The sequence below is a fragment of the Notechis scutatus genome, chromosome 2 (genome assembly GCF_049901735.1).
Source record: "Notechis scutatus isolate UNSWTSFEM ecotype Mainland chromosome 2, rNotScu1.2, whole genome shotgun sequence".
NCBI classification, from domain to species: Eukaryota; Metazoa; Chordata; class Lepidosauria; order Squamata; family Elapidae; genus Notechis; species Notechis scutatus.
In genome coordinates, this window is record NC_142010.1 from 152,013,254 (window position 1) to 152,035,839 (window position 22,586).

The 22,586-nt window shown below is 41.7% G+C and overlaps 1 protein-coding gene across 2 annotated transcripts in view; it reads right to left on the minus strand.

Annotated features, from left to right (window-relative positions):
* Positions 1-22,586, minus strand: part of PLXNA3 (plexin A3) — a 76,126-nt gene that overhangs the window by 30,205 nt on the left and 23,335 nt on the right. For both annotated transcript variants that reach the window (XM_087956829.1, XM_087956828.1), the window contains 5 exons: positions 19,339-19,453; positions 17,140-17,340; positions 7,292-7,388; positions 3,093-3,283; positions 2,054-2,199 (listed from right to left, as the gene is read on the minus strand). In XM_087956829.1, the coding sequence (XP_087812955.1) occupies positions 2,054-2,199; positions 3,093-3,283; positions 7,292-7,388; positions 17,140-17,340; positions 19,339-19,453 (750 nt within the window). The remainder of the gene's footprint in view (positions 1-2,053; positions 2,200-3,092; positions 3,284-7,291; positions 7,389-17,139; positions 17,341-19,338; positions 19,454-22,586) is intronic.

Here is a 22,586-nt window from a genome sequence, read left to right on the forward strand (position 1 = left end):
TCAGAAACAGTTGGCACCGTTGCCGTTAGCAGAGGGGTCTAGTACACCCTTTGGCATCAGTGGCTCAGAAAGAGGATACCAGGAATACTTTCAGCTGGACCTACTTTGCTCCTCACTCAACTCTATCAGAGGTTGGCACAAAAAAGGAGACCCCCCCCCCCCCAAAGACCTGCCTGTGAGAGAGGGTGGATGGGATGGCACCCCCCGACTTTTACGCTTTTGCACAGAGGGAATTGAATATTCCCAGGAGTTTAGGCTATGAGCTTTAGGTTGCATGAGACAGTCCCTTCAAACAGCAGATCCTACGGGTGGGAACCAAGACTTGTGAAGGCAGGCAAAGTACATATGTGTAGAGCAACTAGACACAATCCAAGGTGGACAAAACACAGGCAGCCCCTCATAATCCCACTTGTGTTTCCTAGCATGCCAGACTATGATAGCAAAGAAGCTGTTTTATTTTGTGTTTCAAAAGGAAGGATGTAAATGGAAATATGAGACAAATGTGTTTTTTCCTATTAAGTCAAATTCCCTCAAATGCCATAATTCAGTCGTTTTAATGCTCTGTGTGTGCATGTCCTCCTTCTTCCCTACCTGAATCTCCCCTCTTTGGGTGGCAAGAGGGAGAAGTAGTATCTCTTGTCTTTCAAGGACTGATCCCTCAAACAAACTCTGAGACTGAATACATGACATGGGGGAAGAAGGGGAAATCAAGGAATTAAATCAGATCCTTTCAAAGATGTTGCAGATAAACTGAAGAGGAACAGGTGATTGCAAGATACAATGAGTAAGAATGCAAGACAGGCAAGTCTCCAATCCCAATCTCAACCTTAACAATGAGCTCATGGGCGAGCTAAAAGACGCCACAATTTGTGGCTCAAAGAATTATACCCTTCCTTATTAAGCGCATACGGAGGCTTCCTTTTGCACACATTAAGAAGAAAAGAGCAAAGGGGGTGTATTCAGATCACAGGCACTGTCTCAATTATCCATCTTGTGGTTCCAGCCTGTGTGCTCTAGCCAGATAAAGCAGAACACAAATGGTTTCTCCACTCTGCAAAAGGACAATGCGTTGGTACAGTGAACCAATTCCTACCATCTATTCATCACAATCATTCCTGTTTTAGATAAATTTGATCACTAGGGCATGGTTGGGCAGGTCCAGCGGCCTCTTCCCACATCATTTAAGGTAATAAAACCAACCTGCCTTTCCCAGTGCTGTTATAAGGCTCATTGAGGACCAAAAAAGGTAATGCACATAGATGTGCTTAACACACCCTGACGTTTTGCACGCTAGTTTTCAAATGTAAAAAGCAGGACAAAAACTGCAAGGGGGATGGGGGGGAGGGGAATTTTGAAGAGAGAAGTTAAGGGTAAAGAACATATTAAGGTTCTCCACCCGGCACTCAACTTCAAATTTGATCCCTCCAAGCCAAATCTTTTTTTGCAAAACAAAAAAAAAAGCTCAAGAAATTATACACGCAAGACAGTTTGGCCTTAAGATAACACCTATAAAGTGCTGTACACAAATTGAAGTATTAGAAACACTAAATGCCATCTATTACTGGTATATGCTGCAATATTTCTCAGTCTATTTTGCGGTAGTTGCTGCAAATGTTAACCAAAAGGCACTACACCATGTCCAGGAACAAAGCAATCCATGCTAACAGACTTCAGCCTTGGCTGTAGTGAAGAAGCCGAAATATAACATCCAGGAGTAGATGTTTGCAATCTACACAGAAAGCAATCTTTGGCTTTATAAAGAGCAGTGAAAGAGGAAATGGGAAGCAAGAGATTTTTCACATAATAACTAGTGTTATTATTACAAATAAAGTCAGGTTCCATTGATCTGAAGATCCCTATTCCACCAGGTCCCAGGAAACTGTACCGATAGACCGTATAGGAGTAGCAAATCAGACCCTACAAACAGATAACATGGCCTTTTCCTAATCGTTCGGTTCCTCTCTGGATTCCCTTGTTCTATTCTTAGACTGATCCCAGCTTTTACTCTACAAACTTCCCCTCCCCGCCCCAAAAAACAAAATATTTCACCTACCTCTCGGCACTGATGTATTCTGCAGGGAGAGAACTACACCGGACACCTGCTACCCGTACACCGACCTCATAGAAATGAAGCCCTAGGTTTTCACCCCAAACTGTCACCCGAGTCCCACCTTCCTTGGGACCCGTCAGTGGCAATACCTGCAGAAAGAAGGAGATGAAACAAAGAGAGAAGGAAAAGGCATTCTCTGGGGGAAGTAAGGCATTCACAAAGAAGAGTCTTGGAAATATATTTCTTTCTTTTCCTTCTTCTTTCCTTCCTTTATTCCTTCCCTCCTCCTTCTTCCTTCCTTCCTTCCTTCCTTCCATCCATCGGGGATACAAGAAAAGATTCTGACACTCATAAAAGTCATACTGAAAGCATCCTTAAGCAAGTCACCCAAAGTGGGAAGTGGCTGATACAATCAATTTCCATGTTCATCAGATACATAATCAGAGGGGAACTGGGCTTAAATTAGCCTCCCAAACACTGAAAGACTCCACCTAAGATGTATAAGCTTGAAGTATACCACAAAATGATACTGAATGCCAATGCAAACCAGTGCAAACAGGACGTTTCGGTGAACAGAAGCGATGACAATGTGGGATGATCTCTCACATTTTCCATATTTTATAGGTTCTCATTATATTTCATGTCTTTGTAACATTTCAGGATATAAAGGCAAAGCTGCCAATTCAAAGAACGGTTCAAAGAAACAGTTGCAACTTTTACTGATTATTTTTGGAGCTGGGTGGGTTCTTTGCCTGGTGATGGCGGAAAGACCAAGGCTTTATTCATGGTTGTATTATTTTAATCAGTTATGAACCATCCTGATTTTTAATTGAAGGATGTGAAAAGCCCACGTTCCCCATTCTGTAATTTCCTAGATATGCTGGATTACAAATCCCACCATTCACCATTCAACATGCACCACAATCATGCTTGCTGAGGGATGATACAGGCTGAGAAAAATTGGGATATATATTTCCTAAAGAACATTAAACAAAAAAAAGAGAGAGACAGAATGTGAAGATTAGCTGATTAGGCTTCTTACCTGTGTAATACGAGGGTGAGTACAACGAGCCCCACGCCGACCAGGTGGCACCCAATTTTGCCTGGAAGCTGGACAGTGAGGACGCAAAAGGCAACGGCGTTCAGGAACACACCAACCACACTCATAACGTGGATCTGATTTGAGGCACAATCCACAGCTAGAACGCTGGGCTGAACACTTGTACAACAGTGCTAAGGAAAATGGGGGTGGGGGGAATAGAGATAAAATAGTAAAGAATCTACAGATTGCTTGGCACCAGCTGCTACCTGATAATCATTCTATAATCATTGCTGTACCGATCCTACTGGAGACAGTGCTGAGATAACTTGTAAGATAACGAAGTGACTATTCACATGTTAACTTGTGTTTTGAATGCATCCAGGCTAGTATTCACTATAGCACAAATGGGGTGTCAAACTCAAGGCCCACGGGCTGCATTTGGCCCGCAGGTTCTGGCCCGTGGGGCCAATCTGGACACAGCAAAGGACCAGTCCGTGATGCCCCTGTCCGTGAAAACGGAGCTCTGTTTTCTCTGGCAGAGGGTTGCAGGAGGCCGTTGCAGTTGAAAACAGAGCTCGGGAACCCGTTTTCGCTGGCAGAGCGCTCGGGCCACCACAGGCACACCCGACACGAGTGATGAATTGGCCATGCCCACTCTGGCCACCCCCCTCCACCCCACCTCCCCAAGGTCAAACACAACCCTGATGCGGCCCTCAATGAAATCAAGCTTGACACCCTTGCTATAGGAGAATGAATTGGACTTGTGCAGGAGAATGAAGTGGCCCATTTTGAAGAGCATCATAGAAAGTGAAGTACGAGGACAGATGGATTTGTGTCTTACTGAAGTGGCTGGACTTGTTGGGAGAGGGGAAGGTTTTAAAAAAAACTGCTCTAGACCTCTGTTGTCCCATGCAGCTGACTGCACTCAGTGATACATGTGGTTTTCAATTCAAAAACTTTAATCCAAAGTGATCTAAAGTATAATAAAACATAATTCAAGAACTGATTTTTTTTTGTGTGCCAATAAAACTGTGTAGAACTTGTAAACAGTCCATTTCCCAACTGTAGAAAATGCTTGCATCATCTCTCCACCATGGGCATCAGCCACAAGCTGATCCTTTTAGCAGAATGCTGACTTGATTTAGCAGGTTGAAATTGACAAAGAGTTTTATTTCTACTTTCTCTTTGGCAGGAAACAAGCTGCTTGCCAAACACTAAGCAGCTGCTGGAATTATTATTATTATTTCTTTCCCTGAGAGAGGTGGAATTTTGGTTACTTCCCCCAAAAGGAAATGGAGGGAGCAGCAAACTAGACATATTACTCTAATTCCTGTAGTCTAAAAAGTATGCATTTTTGTTTTGAACTTGTAACCTCCTCACCTTCACTTCAGCTGCCGCCTTTGTTATATTAAGAAAAGTGCCTGGCTGCAGAATTGATGACCTGTTATCGTGCCACCTTCATTGCTCAGCATAGCATTTTTAATCTAGGATGAATGATGGCTTGGTAGCTAAGCAGTTCATCCTGTTAAAACTGTTCATTTCCACCACCACCCCGACAACCAATGTATATAGTATATACTGAAAATGTGTGTGTTAGAATGGGAGTGGGGGAGGGAGAAACTGGGAAGGGATATACTAGCAATTTCTTTCATTTATTTTTGTGTGGTAGAAAATAAATACACACACACACACACATCATTATAGTTGTGCTTTTAAAGTTGTAGCAACGTTTCGGCAGAATCTCATCTGCCATCATCACGCTTCTGTATTGTGTTCGTCTGTGAGTCAGACTTTCACAGCCGTTTCAGTTTTAAATTTGGGGCTAGCCTACTGCTGTGCCAGAATGGTTTTTTCTTCATCCTGATTGGTTGGGAGTCTTGGTCTGTGTTTATTGGTCTTGGAGTTTGCTGTGTTCTGCTTGATTGGTGTTTCTAATATCTTCTGTCTGTTTTGTGGCTTTTTGTGTGTGTGTGTGTGTGTCTTGATTGGCTGGCAACATTGTGTTCCTGTATTGGAGGCTTTTAGTGCAGCTTGGCTCCGAGTAAATGGACGGCTATCATTTGTTAGGAAGCTAGGTTTCATCTGGGTGCCTGGTTGGGGTGTGTTTGAGCTGGAGGTATCAGGGGGGGATCTGTTTGTGCCCAGGTGTTTGCCTGGCTAGTGGTGTGGAGATTTTTTTGTTTGTGAGTGCAGGCTTCCAAATGATTGACAGTCTGGTGGAATCATCTCTTCTATTCATGCTTTCAGGTCTTTTTTCAATCTCTATGGCTTCTCTGATAATTCTGTGGCTGGGGTTTTCTATAGTGGCTAGGGTTTTGGTGCCATTGAAGTTGATGCTATGACCTGTGGTTTTCATGTGTTGGACGAGTGAGGAAGTGTGTTCCAGCTTTTTTACTGCATTTTTGTGTTCATCCAGGTGGGTACTTATTCTTCTATTGGTCTGTCCAATGTATGTGGCCAGGCATGATGCACAGGGGACTTCATATATGCCTTGGTTTTCCAGGTCAATTTTATCTTTGGGGTTTCTAAGGATGGCTGCTATTTTTCTGTCTGTTTTGAAGGCACTCTTGATGTGATGCCTGTGTAGTATCTTACTGATTTTGTCTGTAGTACCTCTTATGTAGGGCAGGACAGCTGTTCCATAGGTCTGTTCATCTTCTAGGTCTCCATTATGTCTCAGTGTGTTTTTGTGGATCAATCCGGTGATTTTGCTTTTGTGGAAGCCGTTGGCTGTCAGTACTTTAGTCAGGGTACATAGTTCTGTCTTTATGTGTGTCTTGTCTGCCAGGCGTTTGGTTCTAGCAATTAGTGTTTTGGCCACGGAGTTTATCTGTGCTGGGTGGTGGTGGGATTGGGTGTTGAGGTAGCGGTTGGTGTGTGTTTTCTTCTGGTATATGGTGTGTCCTAGTGTGCCATCTGTTTTTTTGTAGATTAGTACATCTAGGAATGGTAGGTGTTTGTTTGTTTCCGTTTCCATGGTGAACTTGATTTTGGGGTGAGTGCTGTTTAGGTGTGTTAGGAAATTGTTTAGCTTTTCTTTTCCATGGGGCCAAATCACAAATGTGTCATCGATGTATCTTAACCATAATTTGGGTTGTATGTGGAGTCTTGGAGTAGGTCTGTCAATTTTGTTTCGTAGTCTTTTCTATCCATTACTACTGTAGCATTCCCTTTGTCTGCTGGAAGTATGCCACCCACAAACACACACACACAAAAAGCCACAAAACAGACAGAAGATATTAGAAACACCAATCAAGTAGAACACAGCAAACTCCAAGACCAATAAACACAGACCAAGACTCCCAACCAATCAGGATGAAGAAAAAACCATTCTGGCACAGCAGTAGGCTAGCCCCAAATTTAAAACTGAAATGGCTGTAAAAATCTGACTCACAGATGAACACAATACAGAAGCCTGATGATGGCAGATGAGATTCTGCGAAACGCACAACTTAAAAGCATAACTATAATGCGGGAAAATACCTGAACAAAGCTGAATAACATACATGTAATATTGAAATTAGAAAATATATATATATATATATATATATATATATATATATATATATATATATATAATATATATATAAATACGCGAAGGATATATATATATATATATATATATATATATATATATATATATATATATATATATATATATATATATATATATATATATATATATATATTGTTTTCTGAGGTTCCGGTATTTTATGTGGATCTTTGGTTATTGATACTAGATACTTTGAATCTTGGGGAGAAAACCGAATAACAAGATATATATATATATATATATATATATATATATATAACAATTGAAGATGTTTTTTGCAGACTCCTATTGGTCAACTAAAAATATAGCACTAATGGGATTATTATATTTTTGGTATTGCAAGATCAACAAGGGAAACGAAGATAGGCAGGTCTCTTTCAGACTTGTTTGGAGAGATTGGCCCACAGAAACAATGAGACATGGAAGTATCCTTAGTCTTTGCTTTAAATAGCAGAATATTGTCGACCCGCAGAATTGCTCTGACACATTCAATCCCTGGTATTATTTTATTAGGCTACTTATAATATTTTTTTTAATTCCAGGGAACTAGTAAACCAAAATCGATTAGTACCAGCTTTACAGTGATAAACCAAGAGGAATTGTGTGTCCTTAAAACCTACACACATCTGATACCCAGAGCTGGTACCTTTGAATCCTGGTGGTTTGTCAATGGCAAAATCTCCATCCCAAATGACATCGAAGTCCAGAGGGAGTTCCCCCAACTCTTCACCATCGTACCAATACTGAGGAAGAAATAGATGCGCAACAAATTATGAAGATGAAAAGTCAACATGCTGATCTGTAATTACAGGGAACCCAGTAATTGGGTTTCCCTATTGGGAAAACAGCAACAAAAGGATAAAAACAGACTTCCTCAGAGCAGAACAAACATTTAAGTACCCCTTCACCTAACAGCCATCTGCAGGGCCCTGAACTGAGTCAGCCAAGTTGTCATCTGTTCTTTGTCTGGATCATAGATGAGAAAGAGCTACAACATTCAGTAACTGATTAAATTGGGGAATAAATAAATTGCTTCATCATTATTAACTTCTTTATCATTACAGTATTCAATTTCTTTATTCCTGGTGCTTCCCACAGCCTGTTAAGAGGCCTCTGCAGACACACACCCACAGTTGCTAAGAGAAATAGTGGAGTTTCTATGTCAGATTATATACACATATATTGCACACGTGACTAGGTTGTGTGTAGAAGGTCCTTCTCGCTGCTATTAATAGATGGGATGAAAGCAGAAGAAAAATAAAAGCAGTCTTTTACCCTCATGAGTCCAAATGAACATAGTTTACAAAACTGTGGCTTGGTTAGAAGAATACTCTCAGGTTTGTAGCCTAATTAAAAGCTCAACTGAAATAATACAAAGGAATAAATGGAGAAATGTAAGGCTTTTCCCAATCAAATGCATTTTTCCATGACAGTTGATTAGTGCTACAAACAACACGTTTACTAATGGACGGCTGAAAACTTTTGGAATTGAGCATCTACGTCTAGAAAATATTCAACAACTTCTAGCAGCCAAAATTAAAAAAATAATAATAATTTCAGCCTGGTTTCTTCACCCCTATGGACTATTTCAAAATGATTATAGAATTCCACTGAGTGGTGGGGGAGGGAGGGAAACACCTCAGTTATGTACAACAGATATTTCCCTTGTTATAAACTAACCTTCCTTAACCTGGTACTCTCTATGTGTATTCTATCAGTGCCACATCTGGGCAGTCCAGAGTAAAAAGATATAGTTGTTCCACAGTACAGGATTCATAATTGCTATTCTAATCATTTCCCAACATTCTCCAATATTCTCCTGCATTTTTGACAGGTGATCCATATACAATTGATATTCTGCTGAATATGATCTATATTAAACTTCTGCCATCTTCTTCCCCTAATTGAAAATCAGTAATGCAGCCAACACAGGGATCTTTAAATGAATATTTAGGGTAAAAAAACACATTGTGTCCTGGGCCTTGTCAGGGGAAAGGCTTCTTTCAAACCACTTATCATATAAAACTAGTTGCTAATCAGGGTTCCAGATATATAAAAGAAATTTCTCCTTTTCAGTACTTGGCATGTATATTAATACAAAGTACTGTCAGACATTTTGCTTCTTGATCAACCGATTTTGACTTTTTATTGATGCGCCTTTCTTGCTTTGTTTATGCCTGGTCATTTGGAATTATGTTGCATTGCCTCCAAAACATCTGAACCCCTCCAGAGTCCATCTACCCTCTTTCACATTATTAATGCATGTTAAAAGTAAACAGAACAAGTGCCAGCAACAAATCTCTAATATTTATGTCTGTCTAGTGCAAGAGGAAAGCTTTCAATCTTTATTTAAAGCAAACAAAATCCTACATCCCATCAGTATTCTAATACCAATTAATAAATAAATGTGCAGAAATATTCACTAAGCACTTAAGGAGATGGGGATTAAAAAAAAAGGTTTGGTTTCCAAGTACTATCATCAAAATGTCATAACACATTATCCTAGAGTAGACTATAGAATCATTAAGTAAAGCACAATGAAGTACCACATTCCTAGTGATTAGATACTGCAGTATTCATTTTATCACAGACGTTCACTGTTCCATATGTCAAGAACATGTGAACCACAATAAAGTGCTTATTGGAAGAGCAGCTTCAGCAAGTGACCCAAGCTATATTGTGGTATAAGGATTTCACATTGCAAAAAAAAAAAAAAAAAGAGTGACACAATTACTATAATAGTTAAAAAGAGAGCTATTGAGAAAAGGAGGGGGAAAGGCATTTATCTTCCTGTTGCAATTAAGGGGAAGTTTACAAAATCATATTCAGGCACTATCTTTTCAGTCACCTTCCCCATTCAGAATATTAGAATATTGATCAAACAGCTTGACATATTTCAATACACACACACACACACACACACACACATTCAGATTGAATCCAAGTTCTCACACTGATGAATCTTCGGGTCCAAGCACTTCTGGCATTTTCTTAACCATGTACCGTATGCAAAAAACAGAACAGAAATGGCTGCCTTCCAAAAATAAGCCAAATTTCCAACTGGGAGTAGACCAGTCCATGTTGCCTTCACTGTAAAGCACCAAGGAGATAAAAATGTAACCTCAAATGCATGACATATAAGCTCTCTTGGCTTGATTGCCATTCCTCAGACGGAAGATGCTTTATCAGCAATTACGGCAGAAAAGTATGACTCACTGTGAAGAAGTGTGTAAAAGCCCACAGAAAAATGACAGTCTAACCTCATAATAATAAAATGTGCAGAAGTGAGGTAGTTATTTGCCAAATACTGAAATTAGCAGAAACAGAAGTCACCCAGAGAAAATGCCAAACCTCAAGAAGCAACTCACTGGGAGAATAATCGAAAGAGATGGGAGAAAACCGTTCTCTTCTGCAGATGCATTCAAAATTATTATCCTGTAAATGGTCCAATATTAAGATGCATCATTGCATTTTTGCTAAAGGTTAAAATCTAAAAGCCCAACATTTGGTATTTGTACAGTATCCAAAATGGCATCTAAGTCAATGCAGATGAAAACGATTGTTTTATTGGAAAAATGCTTGGCAGAAAAATTTCAGTGGTTCATTAAAATCACCCAAGAGACCTACATGGAGCAGATTTCCCACTCTTCAAAATTGCTCCCTGGATGGCTCTGTATAAAAGCAATGGCGGCAGAAAAATCATTTTTGTTTGCTGCCATCACTGTCAACAGAGCTCTGCTCTGCATTTCATCAGACCTATGACCAATTTGTTTATCGCTTTCTGTTCTAGTAGGTAGTCTTGTCGCTTCTCCTCACCCAAAGTTCTGTGGTTTTACCAAGCAACTGGCCCACTCTAACCAGCAGCTAAGGACACCTATGGGCAACTACATCAAATGGCTGGTCCAGCATTACTGCCTACCTTATCAGGATTATTGAGCCTGTCATCTGCACCTCTATAACTGTCTGGTTTGGTTCTGCAACCCAACAGGACACAGACTTCAGAGGATAATTAGGACTGCGGAAAAAACAATTACTACAACCTGCCTTTAGTCAAGGACCCGTATACTGCACGAGTCAAAAAGAGGGCTGTGAAAATATTTACAGACCCCTCACATCCCGGACATAAACTGTTTCAACTCCTTCCCTCAAAACGACGCTATAGAGCACTGCACACCAGAACAACTAGACACAAGGACAGTTTTTTCCCAAACGCCATCACTCTGTTAAACAAATAATTCCCTCAACACTGTCCAACTATTTACAAAGACTGCACTACTATTACTATTAATCTTCTCATCACTCCTTATTGTCCATCCCCTCCCACTTGTGACTGTATGACTGTAACTTTGTCACTTGTATCCTTACGATTTATATTGACTGTTTCCTAGTATGATTTGATTGCTTATTGTACCCTATGACTATTACTAAGTGCTGTACCTGATGATTCTTGACTCTTGACAAATGTATCTTTTCCTTTATCTACACTGAGAGCATTTGCACCAAGACAAATTCCTTGTGTGTCCAGTCACACTTGGCCAATAAATAATTCTATTCTATTCTATTCTATTCTATTCTATTCTATTCTATTCTATTCTATTCTATTCAACTTCAATATTCCTAACAGAAACCATGAAGCCCAAAATTAATTGGGCAAGTGTGGCTCAACCCTAAGACCACCTCCACCAAATCACAAAAAGAAATCATTACACCAATAGAAAGTGTGTTCAGTCCAGTATGCCAAGTAACAACTACATGCAAAACAGAGGACTTGAATAAGGAACTAAATCAATTCTTCTATTGTGGAAGTTTGTTGCACAGTCAGCCTAGATGTTCAGACAGGATTTGGGATTCTTGTCCACCTACTGTGTCTTTCTTAAGCACCAGGATAGGCAGATGGTGGCAGAGGCCTCGTTGCAGAATGTGAAATATTCTGAGTAAAGCTGCCTTTTACAATTGACTGATGGAGAATTCATCTTCTATTCTATACTCAATAACTCTTCTATTATTATTACCTTTATTGTTGTTGTTAGTAGTACAGCAGCTACAACTGTTGTATTAACAGTAATTTTTATTTGCATGCAGATATTCCCCCCAGTAATAAAATGCAATTTACAATAAAAACAAAAGCCAAAATAACTTTGCCATAAAACAATAAAATCAACAGCATTTTATTTTATTTTATTAGATAAAATAAAAATTTAATAATTAAAACGTATGTTACTCAGCAATTGATTTGAAAACAATCTGGTAGTGGGGCAGTTGCTTTCCTGAAAACACTTGGGTGAAGCACCTCTTAAGCTTTCTTCTAAATGTAGGCATTATAGACTCAGCTGTATTTCCCTTGGAAGGAAGTTCCAAAATAGGAATACCACCCAAGAGGAGGCCACAAGCAAGAGTTTTCCAGCTAAACTTAGACTAACCTTCATCAATTAGATGTTAGATACGCTCAGGCTTTACCTAAAATTATAAGACAGCCAGCCAGACTAACCACTGAGCTGTAGCATCTCGTCTTCCTTGAGCACTTAGTCCATGTCAGTGGAGTAGTGAAGCTCTTCATCTATCACAGAGGTCTCCAACCCGCAGTCTGTGGACCGACACCAGGCCGCGGCTTGCCAGAAACCGGGCCGCACAAACAAGTGAAGCCTCATCTGTGGGATGGAGGCAGCATGTGAAACCACGCCCCCTCCTGTCTACAGAAAAACTTCACGGAACCAGTCCCTGGTGCCCAAAAGGTTGGGGGCCACTGGTCTATCGGCTAAATGGAGTGGCTATTTAAGAAGCAGAACTTCAATAGCAGAGTTCTTAGTCTACGTAATTAGTGGTCTTAGAACTTGAAAAAATATTGTTGGGTCAAGTATAATCCAATTTGCTTCATCCAGCCAGAAGCAATAATATACAGTCCAAGGAGGAATCCTCAACAGTCAGCTATAGAATATGGGTAAATATGGTAGTCCAGATACAGTAGTTCTCCACTTACAACCACAATTGGGCCTGGAATCTCAGTCATTAACTGAAGTGGTCATTAAACAAGATACCATGTCTTCCTTCCCTTAATAACCACAATCCCGGCTCTCCTAATCCAGAATAGGACAACTCGCCACAACCAACTCGCCACGGCCAACTCATCATAGACAGAATGCCACAGGACAATTCAGCATGGGACAACCCGCTGTGGGACAATTCAATTTAATTATTTAAAGTAATTTAACAATTATTTTAACTTTTGTCATTCACATTTGATTTTGTCTCTCCCTTGACATCCTTTCTTTAATGATTCTATCTGATATTAGTGTATTCGATATTATATATGATATATGATATTCAATATTAGTGTAACTCTTGTTCTGAGGCGAGTTGTTCATGGCAAGTTGTTCTGCAGCTAGTTGGCCGCAGCAAATTGGCTGCGGTGAGTTGAGTGACCATATGGGTTGTTGAGCAATGGGGAGAAGGCCTAGGCATGGTGAGTTAGAGAGAGGGCCCAAGCCTCCCATCACACTCTGGAGGTCAGGGCTATCTCTCCGCCCCAGTGGGGAAAATGATTACGAGAAAAATGGCATGCACTAGCGTTTTCACCAGATTTGAGGTCCATTCCTCCAATGGCTCTAGTACTTGCTTAGCAAACACCACTGCTCTGGAAGGCTCAGAGAGCTGGTATTCAATAGTTTTCCATCCAAAGGGGTGGGAGACAATGATGTTCACTAAAACACCAGTGAATGCCAGGATTCTAAAAGGCTCCGGATGCTGGTATTTGCTAGCAATTTAGCGAACGTCATTGTCTACATCCCTCTGGAGGGGAAAATGCTAGTGAACACCTGCGTTTTGAAAGGCTCAGAACCCTGGCATTTGGTAGTGGTTTTGTCAGATTTGAAGTCTGTTCCACCATTACACAGGAGGATTTCACCACTGTACATGGAGGGAAGGGGAAATATCTTGGCACCTTGGGGGAATGGACTTCAAATCCAACATCCCCTCCACTTTTCCAAACCTTTTCTGCCAAGTTCCCCATTGAGTCTCTGGGGAAGTTGGCAAAGAAGACTGCAAATGGGGACCACACGATCAAAATGAACTTGACAACCAGTTTTAAATGTGAACCTGTAGTAGGAGGAGTGGCAGAACCTGAGGGCAGAGTTAAAAGAGGGATCAGTCTAGAATCCCTAAGTAGTCACAAGCAAACTAAGTCCACCATCCCTTAAATTCTGTTGACTCTTATCTAACCCCAAGCAGATGTTAACAGTTGAAAAAATTCTTGTGCATAGGTATGATTAGCAATAAATCAATTTAATTAGATCTTCCTGTGTGGACCTGATCTTTCATGCCTGATAGAACCAGTTGCCAAGTGATCAAAATTCACTCGTGTGATGGTGGTGGGCAGTGCAACATTTTACAGCCATAAATGCTTTATGGGCCATAAAGCACCATGAGACCATCATGACTGGTTGTAAGTTGCAAGCTACCTGTTGCAAGCTACTTTGTTCTTGAATTCCTGGACATGATATTGTGCTTGTGATGACTGTAGATAACAAGCTATGTTTGGTAGCTGAAAAAGCAAGAAGGGTAGGTGCCATGGAGAAGGAACAAACATGGAGGAGAACCATGTCAAACTCAACAATGTTTAGAGCTGTTCCTAGCCCTGTTGCTCTTGGACTGTGACCTGAATAATTTCAACCCCATTTACAATCTTAAATATTAATAATCAAAAGAAGAGGATGTAATACTGGTTTGGACAGCAGAGGGCAATCTCAATGAAGAATCTGATGGAGAATCAGATTACAGTAGTGCAGTTTTAGTGCGAAGATGAAGAACTGACCAGGGCCAGGGCGATTGAAGGCTCTTTACCCCTATCAAATCTAATTTTAATAATAATTGTTTAGATCAGATCTCTGCCACTGGGGGGGGGGGGAGGTATCTGAAAGTACAAGATCACAACTCCTAAAATTCAAAGTTGGCATACTTTTGGGATTTATCTGGGAATAAGTCAAAAGGAGACTTCCTTTTTTGTCTCTAGCATCTGAAATCATATGCAAAAAGGACAGATCAAGGCCCTGCTACTCCAGCATCCCGAATGTCACAGGGACCAGCCTGACGGCTACAAGGATGAGAAGAAATAACCTTGTGCTGTGCTGGCCCCCATATTCAATAGCATGCAGCCTCTGAACATGGGTAGTTCCATGAAAACACAATGATTAATGGCCATTGGTAAATGCACAGAGACAAGCTCTTTTGAATCTGCTTTAAAGCCATCTAAGTGATTGGCCTTCACCACCATTTTGTGGCAATAAAATTCATCAGTGCACACACTGGGCAAGGAGGCCTGTCCTTCAGCATGCCTCAAATCTCATCCCCGTCCATTTAATTGGATGGCCATAATTCTAGCATGACGTGAGAGGGGTAAAAACTTCTTCTCCCCCCTCCTCACCCCCCCTTTTTCCTCACATCCAATTGTATTAGTTGGTTTCAAACGCAATATTATATGAGAAAGAAAAGAAAGGCTGTAAACTCTCTTGGCATCCATTTTTTTTTTTTTTTAAATTAGTTTCTCCTATTAACAGGTTTCCTAACTTAAAAGTAGGCAACATGCAGCCATTCAGATGGGGAATCATGAGAGATTATATGTACTATAAAATCTGGAGGGCTTCACGTCTACTTCAATTTCATCTATCAGTTAATTTTCATTTCTAAATATCTTCTAGATACGAGAAGACAAGAATACAGCACTTGGATAATTCAACAGTTATTGCGGTGCTATTTATCTTCTGTCCTTTTCAATCTCTTTAAAGCCAAAATGTTTTTTTTTTTTAACCACTGCTACCAACAAATTGACAAATTCAATTAATTTGCCCTATTATGATCTTGTCCCAAGACAGTCATAAGAATGAAAAAGGCTCGTCTAGTTCAAAATTTTGTTCCTGTAGAGTTGAACCAGATGCTTTTGCAACGCAATGGTACTTTGTGCCATTTCCTCCAGCAATTGACAGCTTGGCAGCTTCTGCTTCTTACTGGAAATAACATGCAGCTGCCATGGCTAAAGGTAGTTCTCAACTTGCAACCATTCATTTAGTGAAGTTACAACAGCACTGAAAAAAAGTGACTTACAACTGGTCCTTGCACTTATGACTGTCATTGCATCACCACAGTCACCTAGTCAAAGTTTAGTTGCCTGACAGCCAGCATGTATTTAGGACAATGTCCTGAGATCATGGGATGACCATTGCAACCTTCCCAACAGGAGAAGCCAGATTCGCTTAATGACCGCATAATTAACTTAACATTGACAGTGATTTGCTTAACAACAAAGGCAAAACAGTTCACAAAAATAAGGCATGACTCGTTTAACAACTCTTGCTTAGCAACAGAAATTCTGGTCCCAGCTGTGATCATAAGTCAAGGACTATCTGTATAGCCATTGAAGCTTTATTCTCATAAAGCAAGGATACAATAAAGAGCATTAGTATCGCCCATAGTATTTTTGTACAAGTAGTGGGCCACATGCAGTCCCCCGATGTCCTTTGCATGGCCTTAAGAGCCAGCAAGGCAAAAGTCCCATTTTCTCATCACAAGCAAGAACTCCGAGACCCTGACAAACAATGAAAGTAGAGGTTCTCTTTTGGGGTGAAAAAAATGGCTTCTTCTTTGATCCGTTTAGACCAGGGGTGTCAAACTCACCTCATCATGGTGGTGTCACGTGACATAGTGGGACTTTCCCCCCCTCCCTTCGCTAAATGGGGTGTGGCCATGGCCATGTGTGATGCATTCGGCCCAAGGGCTGGGAGTTTGACAGCCCTGATTTAGATAGTTATTAATTCCAGTCTGCATTTAGTTACGTTCAGTACATAGTGCGTTCAAGCAAGGTTTAACATGGTGCTAGGTATTTATGTAGATAAGCATGCGCTGCAGACTGATTTGACAACTCTCTGCATTCTGTTTTTCCAGTTAGGCAAAAGGAACATTATCCTGGAAAATATGGCTAGAAAATGAGTAGATAAAGAAAACAAAGTAAAGGTTACAAGGGTCAGGGAAGCAGAGAACTTCAGTTTAAAAAAAAAACACAGCTTCTTTAAATCTAGTGATGTGGTAACTCATTTATGGAACGATACAGGACTTTATTATTAAGGGTACCAAATATTTCAATGAATTCTTACATTCAGAAAACTGTAATCTAAATCAGCATTCCCTTATTACAGGTAAACAACTACCGTAGTAATAATCTAAGCAAGTTCATGGCTCAAACTGAATCCAACACTGCAACCACCAAGTTACTATGAAGTGCGATGTGCTTACAAATTCTGGTGGCTGCCCTTAATACGCTCAAGTAACACCACAGATGTTCAAGAAAGTTTAAAAATTCATAGGTAAGTTGCAACGAAAGGAAGATCTGTTAGCACCTGCCCAAAGCCGAAAAGCTGTATTCTGTTTTCAGGAAGTTCTCAGTCCCTCCTGGTTGCAGAATAATAGTAAGAGGGATAAAAATACGACTATAAAAGATGTGGTTCTCACCGAGGTATTCTGGCACTGCACACTGCTGGAGTTGAAGCGTACAGCTGGCACCCGCTGCTGGCGACCTTGGATTCCCAAGACACATTCGTAATTCTTCTGGCCCGACTGAGGTTGTGGAAGGTTCTTGGCACGCAGGGTAATGGGTTGTAACACTCCCACAGGAATCAAGATCTCCCCACCAGGAAGGAGCTCTGGGCAGCCCTGGTGCAAAGGAAAAGATTCAAGCCACGTGTGCTCAGAAACCCGAAAGCTTTGGCAAGTGCCACTTGGGCTGTTCGCAGGCAGGCGTGTGTGTGTTTGTTTATGACATGAATATTCTCAAGGCAGGACTGCAAAGGGGAATGGGTTCTAAACCCAAAACTGAGGCTGGCACTGCTTTCAAAGTAGCCATAAGGGAAGACGACACACACTAAAAAAACAACAACAGTCTGATCCTACCCATGCTTACCAGAACGAAGTACATTGACTAAAGTGATATTGCTTTCCTTTTTTTTTTTTTTTTTTTAGGACTATCATTTGGATTCCTGTGTGAAGACACCTATAATCATTCTTGGGGACAGGAAACAAGACTTTCCCTCCTGGGGACTAAGGTTCCTTCTCCCCCAGGGGAAACAGCTGCCTAACCTTTCATATCCCAACCGCACCACAGTGAACAGGGGTAAAGCCCAGGAGTCTGGCTCCCGGCTCTTCCTTTGCCTGTGGTGGCCGCCTGAGAGAGATGGAGATGAAAGAGCCTGCTGGGCGCTCAGAGTTTCCATGGAAACCAGAGTCTGGTTAATTGCTCCTTGGTACCAAAGGAAAGGTGGGAGGGGGGGAGGCCTGCTGGGCTGGCTGCTCTGTTTACGGGGCTAGCAAAGACACAGGGTGGCCATGACGCTGTCAAGCAATACAGGAAGCGTAGTCCTGACCTGGAGAACAATTAAACCCCGGGTGCAACTTCCTACGGAGGCTTAAGACAATTGGGTCAAGACAAAAGGCCCAGCCTGTGGGAAGAGGAGCCTGGAAGCGCCAAGAAATTTTCTCTTCTTGCTCTTTCATTCTTTAGACTGAAAACCAAGTCCACACCGACTGATTTAGAAGTCCGGAGCACAAACAGTTTGGCCAGTGCTCCCTAACCCAAGAGTCACAGGCAACATACCACTTCCCAGAGCCTCAAAGCCTGCTGCCCAGCCTCCTCCTACTCCAGCCACCACATCCAACCGCAAACGCTGGCCCCTCTAAGGGAGATGCTATCAATTACCTACCCACAACGAGCCCCGGGCGTCTCTAGGTCTATTGATCCCGCTGCCTGGGCCAGACGATTGATCGCGAGCCACTGGCCCCATTACCAGCGAACACTCTGGCCTCCCCCATATCGATCCAGCCTCCCACCCGAATAAAGGCACTTTAGTACTATTATCATTTCCCCATGCTGTTGATCTGCCACCTGCTGACTCTTCTCCGATTGCTTGGGATTCCCTGGTCTGAGATTCCTTCTATACAAGGCCTGTGGGGGACGCTGCGCGTAAAAGGGTAAACCTAAATATGTGACTTCCAGAAGTCTTTCCTTTTCAGTCTGCTAGTGGAACCAAGTTTCTAAAACTCAGTGTTATGAAAACATATTGTGATGTTGCCAGAGTTGGAAGACAGAGTTTTAAAGGAAAGAGAGAACTGCTATGCCCTATGTTGAATGTTCCTTTCTCGTGATTCTTATTTTTTGCCAAATCCTCCACTTCTGCTTTTTTTCTCTCCCTTTTTACCCTATACGGTGCTCAGCAAAGCAATTTGAGCTCTGCACAGGGTCAAAATATTGCAAAGATATGGTGAAAAATATTCCAGTTTAAACGTATGCAAGCAGTTGCACAACTTGCATTAACATAGAAATGGAAACTTGGCTCCCAAATGTTTGCTCCAATGCTGGAAGAGCAGGCTATGAAATACCGCAGCTATTTCTGCTGTTATGCAGAAACAGGGAGCTCTTGAAATGCAAGGAAGGAAGTTGAGCTGGGAAGAGGAATAGGATTCCAGGCCCATGGGGAAATCTCCCTCCCGACTCCCTCTGTCCTGCAGGTCAGCAGGGGGAATAAAACTGCCCTTGATTTCCCAAGGGGTAAAGGTTTCACAAACAAAAGATGTTCATGGGTCTTCATGTCCAAAAATCATCCTAATGGCTGTCAGGAAACTCTCTTGAGATGGTAGCGCTCCAGTGGCCTTTCTTACCTCAGCAGTGTTGACTCGGCCCTCTAGGAAGAAGCACTTGGCCACATTGTGGGTGCACGTATGCCTGTATTTACACCAGTGGCATGGATAGTGGCTGCTGACACAGGACAAGCACCTGTAGAATGAGGAAAATTTAAAATTTAAAAAACAGGAAAGGGGGAAAGAATGCATGTCCTGATCTACAGATGCCAATTCTCTCTTCTCTTGTTTCCTTCACCTTTATTCCTTTGAAGGTTTTGTTCTGCTTAAGGATATGAAACTCATGGGAAGGAAAGGGAGGAAGTGAAACACAGATTGAATTGGATCTTCAAATCTTATCCAACCCATCTGCTTGCTGTGGAGACAAGGCCCAGAGGGAGGCAAACTTAAACTACAGCCACCTACTGACTAGCTGGTGTAAGCTAGGAGAGCCTCAAAACTGAGAGAGGAAGTTGTCTACAAGGTGTGTGGCATTTCCTACTTTACATAACACTGAGGGAGAAGTACAGCATGCTCTGAGCGGAAAACCTATGTCAGCAAAGCTGGAAGGGTGCAGATACATCAGACCTTGTTTCTGATAAGAAGAATATAAGTCTGGCTCAGGCAGCCATGGCCTGTGGCTTGAAAAAGGCCTTGCCAACTCATATCAGTCCTAGTTAAAAAAATGTTTACTCAGTCCCAAGAAGGAAACACTTTTAGGACTGAGTCAGGCCTCCAACATTGATGACTTCTTCTGGGACTAAAATCAAGAAATCTTTTGCCTCTTCTTCCAAACTTCCCTTAGGAAATAAATGAGATTGCAATCTCCCTGAGCAAGGACTTCATTGATTAATTGTTTATATTTCTAAGGCCTCCCGATTCATCAACAACTCTGAGTGGTGCAAAACATCAAGTCAGACAGAAATGTAAAAAGGCTGTCCAGGGGAACAAACATCCACTAAATGCCCATAAAGAATTTTCCACAGAAGCAGCCCACTTTCCATCCCAGATGAGAGTCTGGGGGAAATGCCAGATCAGAACACGTATAAAGCAGAGCAGAGTCGGGACTATTCAAATCTCTAGGGCATGGTTTCTCAACCTTGGTATTGTTAACATATGTGGATTCAACTCTAGGAGACGCTACTCTAAGAGAACTATGTTCCAGAAGATGGGCTCAACAAACTTCCTAGATCCTATCAGATGACATTGATTAATGGAAGGGACCCAGAGTATCCTGATTCTGTCCAAGCTCATGGGATGGGCAGAAACAATGGGAGAGTGAACCCCTCAAATAAATAATATCTTTGTCATGTAGGGCTGACACCTAACATCTTGAATTGCACTTGGAAGTCTGCTAATAATCACTGCAGCTTGCAGAGCAAAGGTGTTATGCAGGCGTACTGTGGCACATTCATAATTGCTTATTCCACTATGTTCTGCACCAGCTAAAGGTTATAAGTGGTCTTCAAGGTCAGTTGCATGTATAGGGCACTGCAAAGTCCACATATAAGTTGACCAAAGAACAAGTGACAATGAGAAGGTCCAAGTATGGGTACAATAGATGAGATGAATCTGTGAAGATGAACCTTCTTGGCTATAGTTGCCATCTCCTCCTCAATCTGCAAGTCCAGGAGAACCTCCAAACTGCATACCAGTTCTAACTGGGGAAGTAAACCCCATTCAAAATTAAAAATAGGAAGTCCTCAGGCCTGGATGATCCATGAACCCATTAGCTAAGGTCAAGCTTAAGCCCATTCCTCCCCATCTGGACCTTAATAGCTTCCGGGCACTGGGACAAGACCTTCAACTGCATCATTTGGTTGGCAAAGACTTGAGAACCAGCTGGGCATCATCATACACTGATTATAACTGACCCCATGTCAACAAATGACTCACACAGTGACTTCACATAGTTATTAAGCAGGGAGGATGTGACACTCTACAAATCAAAGAGGTTTCAGCCTCTGCTTTCCAGGCAACACTTATTGGAACCAGTCACGAGAAAAGAGAACAACCACAACATATCAACGGTAATTGGCCTCATTTGAGGCAGGGATATAGATGGGCAGTTGAACAGATGGCCCTGGGATGCAGCCGTAACAATCGGGAGCTGAAGATGCTTAAAACTGTAGAGATGAGAGTGAATTTTAGGAGGAGCCCTCCTATTTTACCTCCTCTTACTATATTCAACAGCATGGAATCAGCAGTAGAGTCCTTCAAGTTTAGGTTCTATAATCTCCCAGGACTTGAAATGGATGCTTAACATTAGAACTATCATTAAAAGGCACAATAAAGGATGTTTTTCCTGCTTTAGCTCAGGACCTAAGACAGGGTGTCCAACCTTGGCAACTTTAAGACTTGTGGACTTCAACTCCCAGAATTCCTCAGCCAGCTTTGCTGACTGGGGAATTCTGGGAGTTGAAGTCCACAAGTCTTAAAGTTGCCAAGGTTGGACACCCCTGACCTAAGATGACTTATTCTGGGACTTATTCAGACTGCCCCAGGAGCTGTTGATAAGGTTTTACAGAGGAATTATTGGATCTGTTATTTGTGCTTCTGCAACTGTTCAATTTTGTACAGCAACCAAATAGGACAGGTACAGTCAGAGTCCAACTACAAATGATTGTATCTTTCAGATACCGGAAATATTTCTCCCAGTGGCCCTGGAAATGTTTTTCTTGATCATCCCTACCCAGCAGAGAACAGGTCATTCTGAAAAGGGCCACTGCTCAGCTATTTGTGAACACAGTTAAGAGTGGAAAAATAGTTACGTTTTGTGGCTCTTATTACTATGATATAGTCTCTAATATGGTCTCTTAGTCATGTGCAATCATATTCACTCTTCATCTTCCTCAAATGGCATCCTAAGCATCTCTTCTGCCCTTTTAACTCCTAGAGTTCCCTGAAAAACTAATTCTTATCAATCTTAACATGTGACCACCTGCACTAATTAGGTCCTGAATATTCTGGATCAAGATCCATGGTTGTTGTCCTGGAGTGAACTCCCAAGCCACCTCCAACTCAAATCAAGTTAAAATCTCCCAGAATTAGCTCTCCACTGCTAATTCCACAACTCAGGCAGGGATATCATGGTACACTAACAGAGGCCAATAGAGCAGCAAGAAACTCAGCAGTTTCCTAGCACCCAACTAGGGTCTTACATCTAGATATCTGCAGCCATTTGCTCCTGAAAGTCAATAGGGTTCCAGGATGACAGTTGCCACCAGTGCCACCTGCCCTGGGATCACAGCTGGTGCCAGACTTGAAAATCTAGGTGAACAACTTGCCCC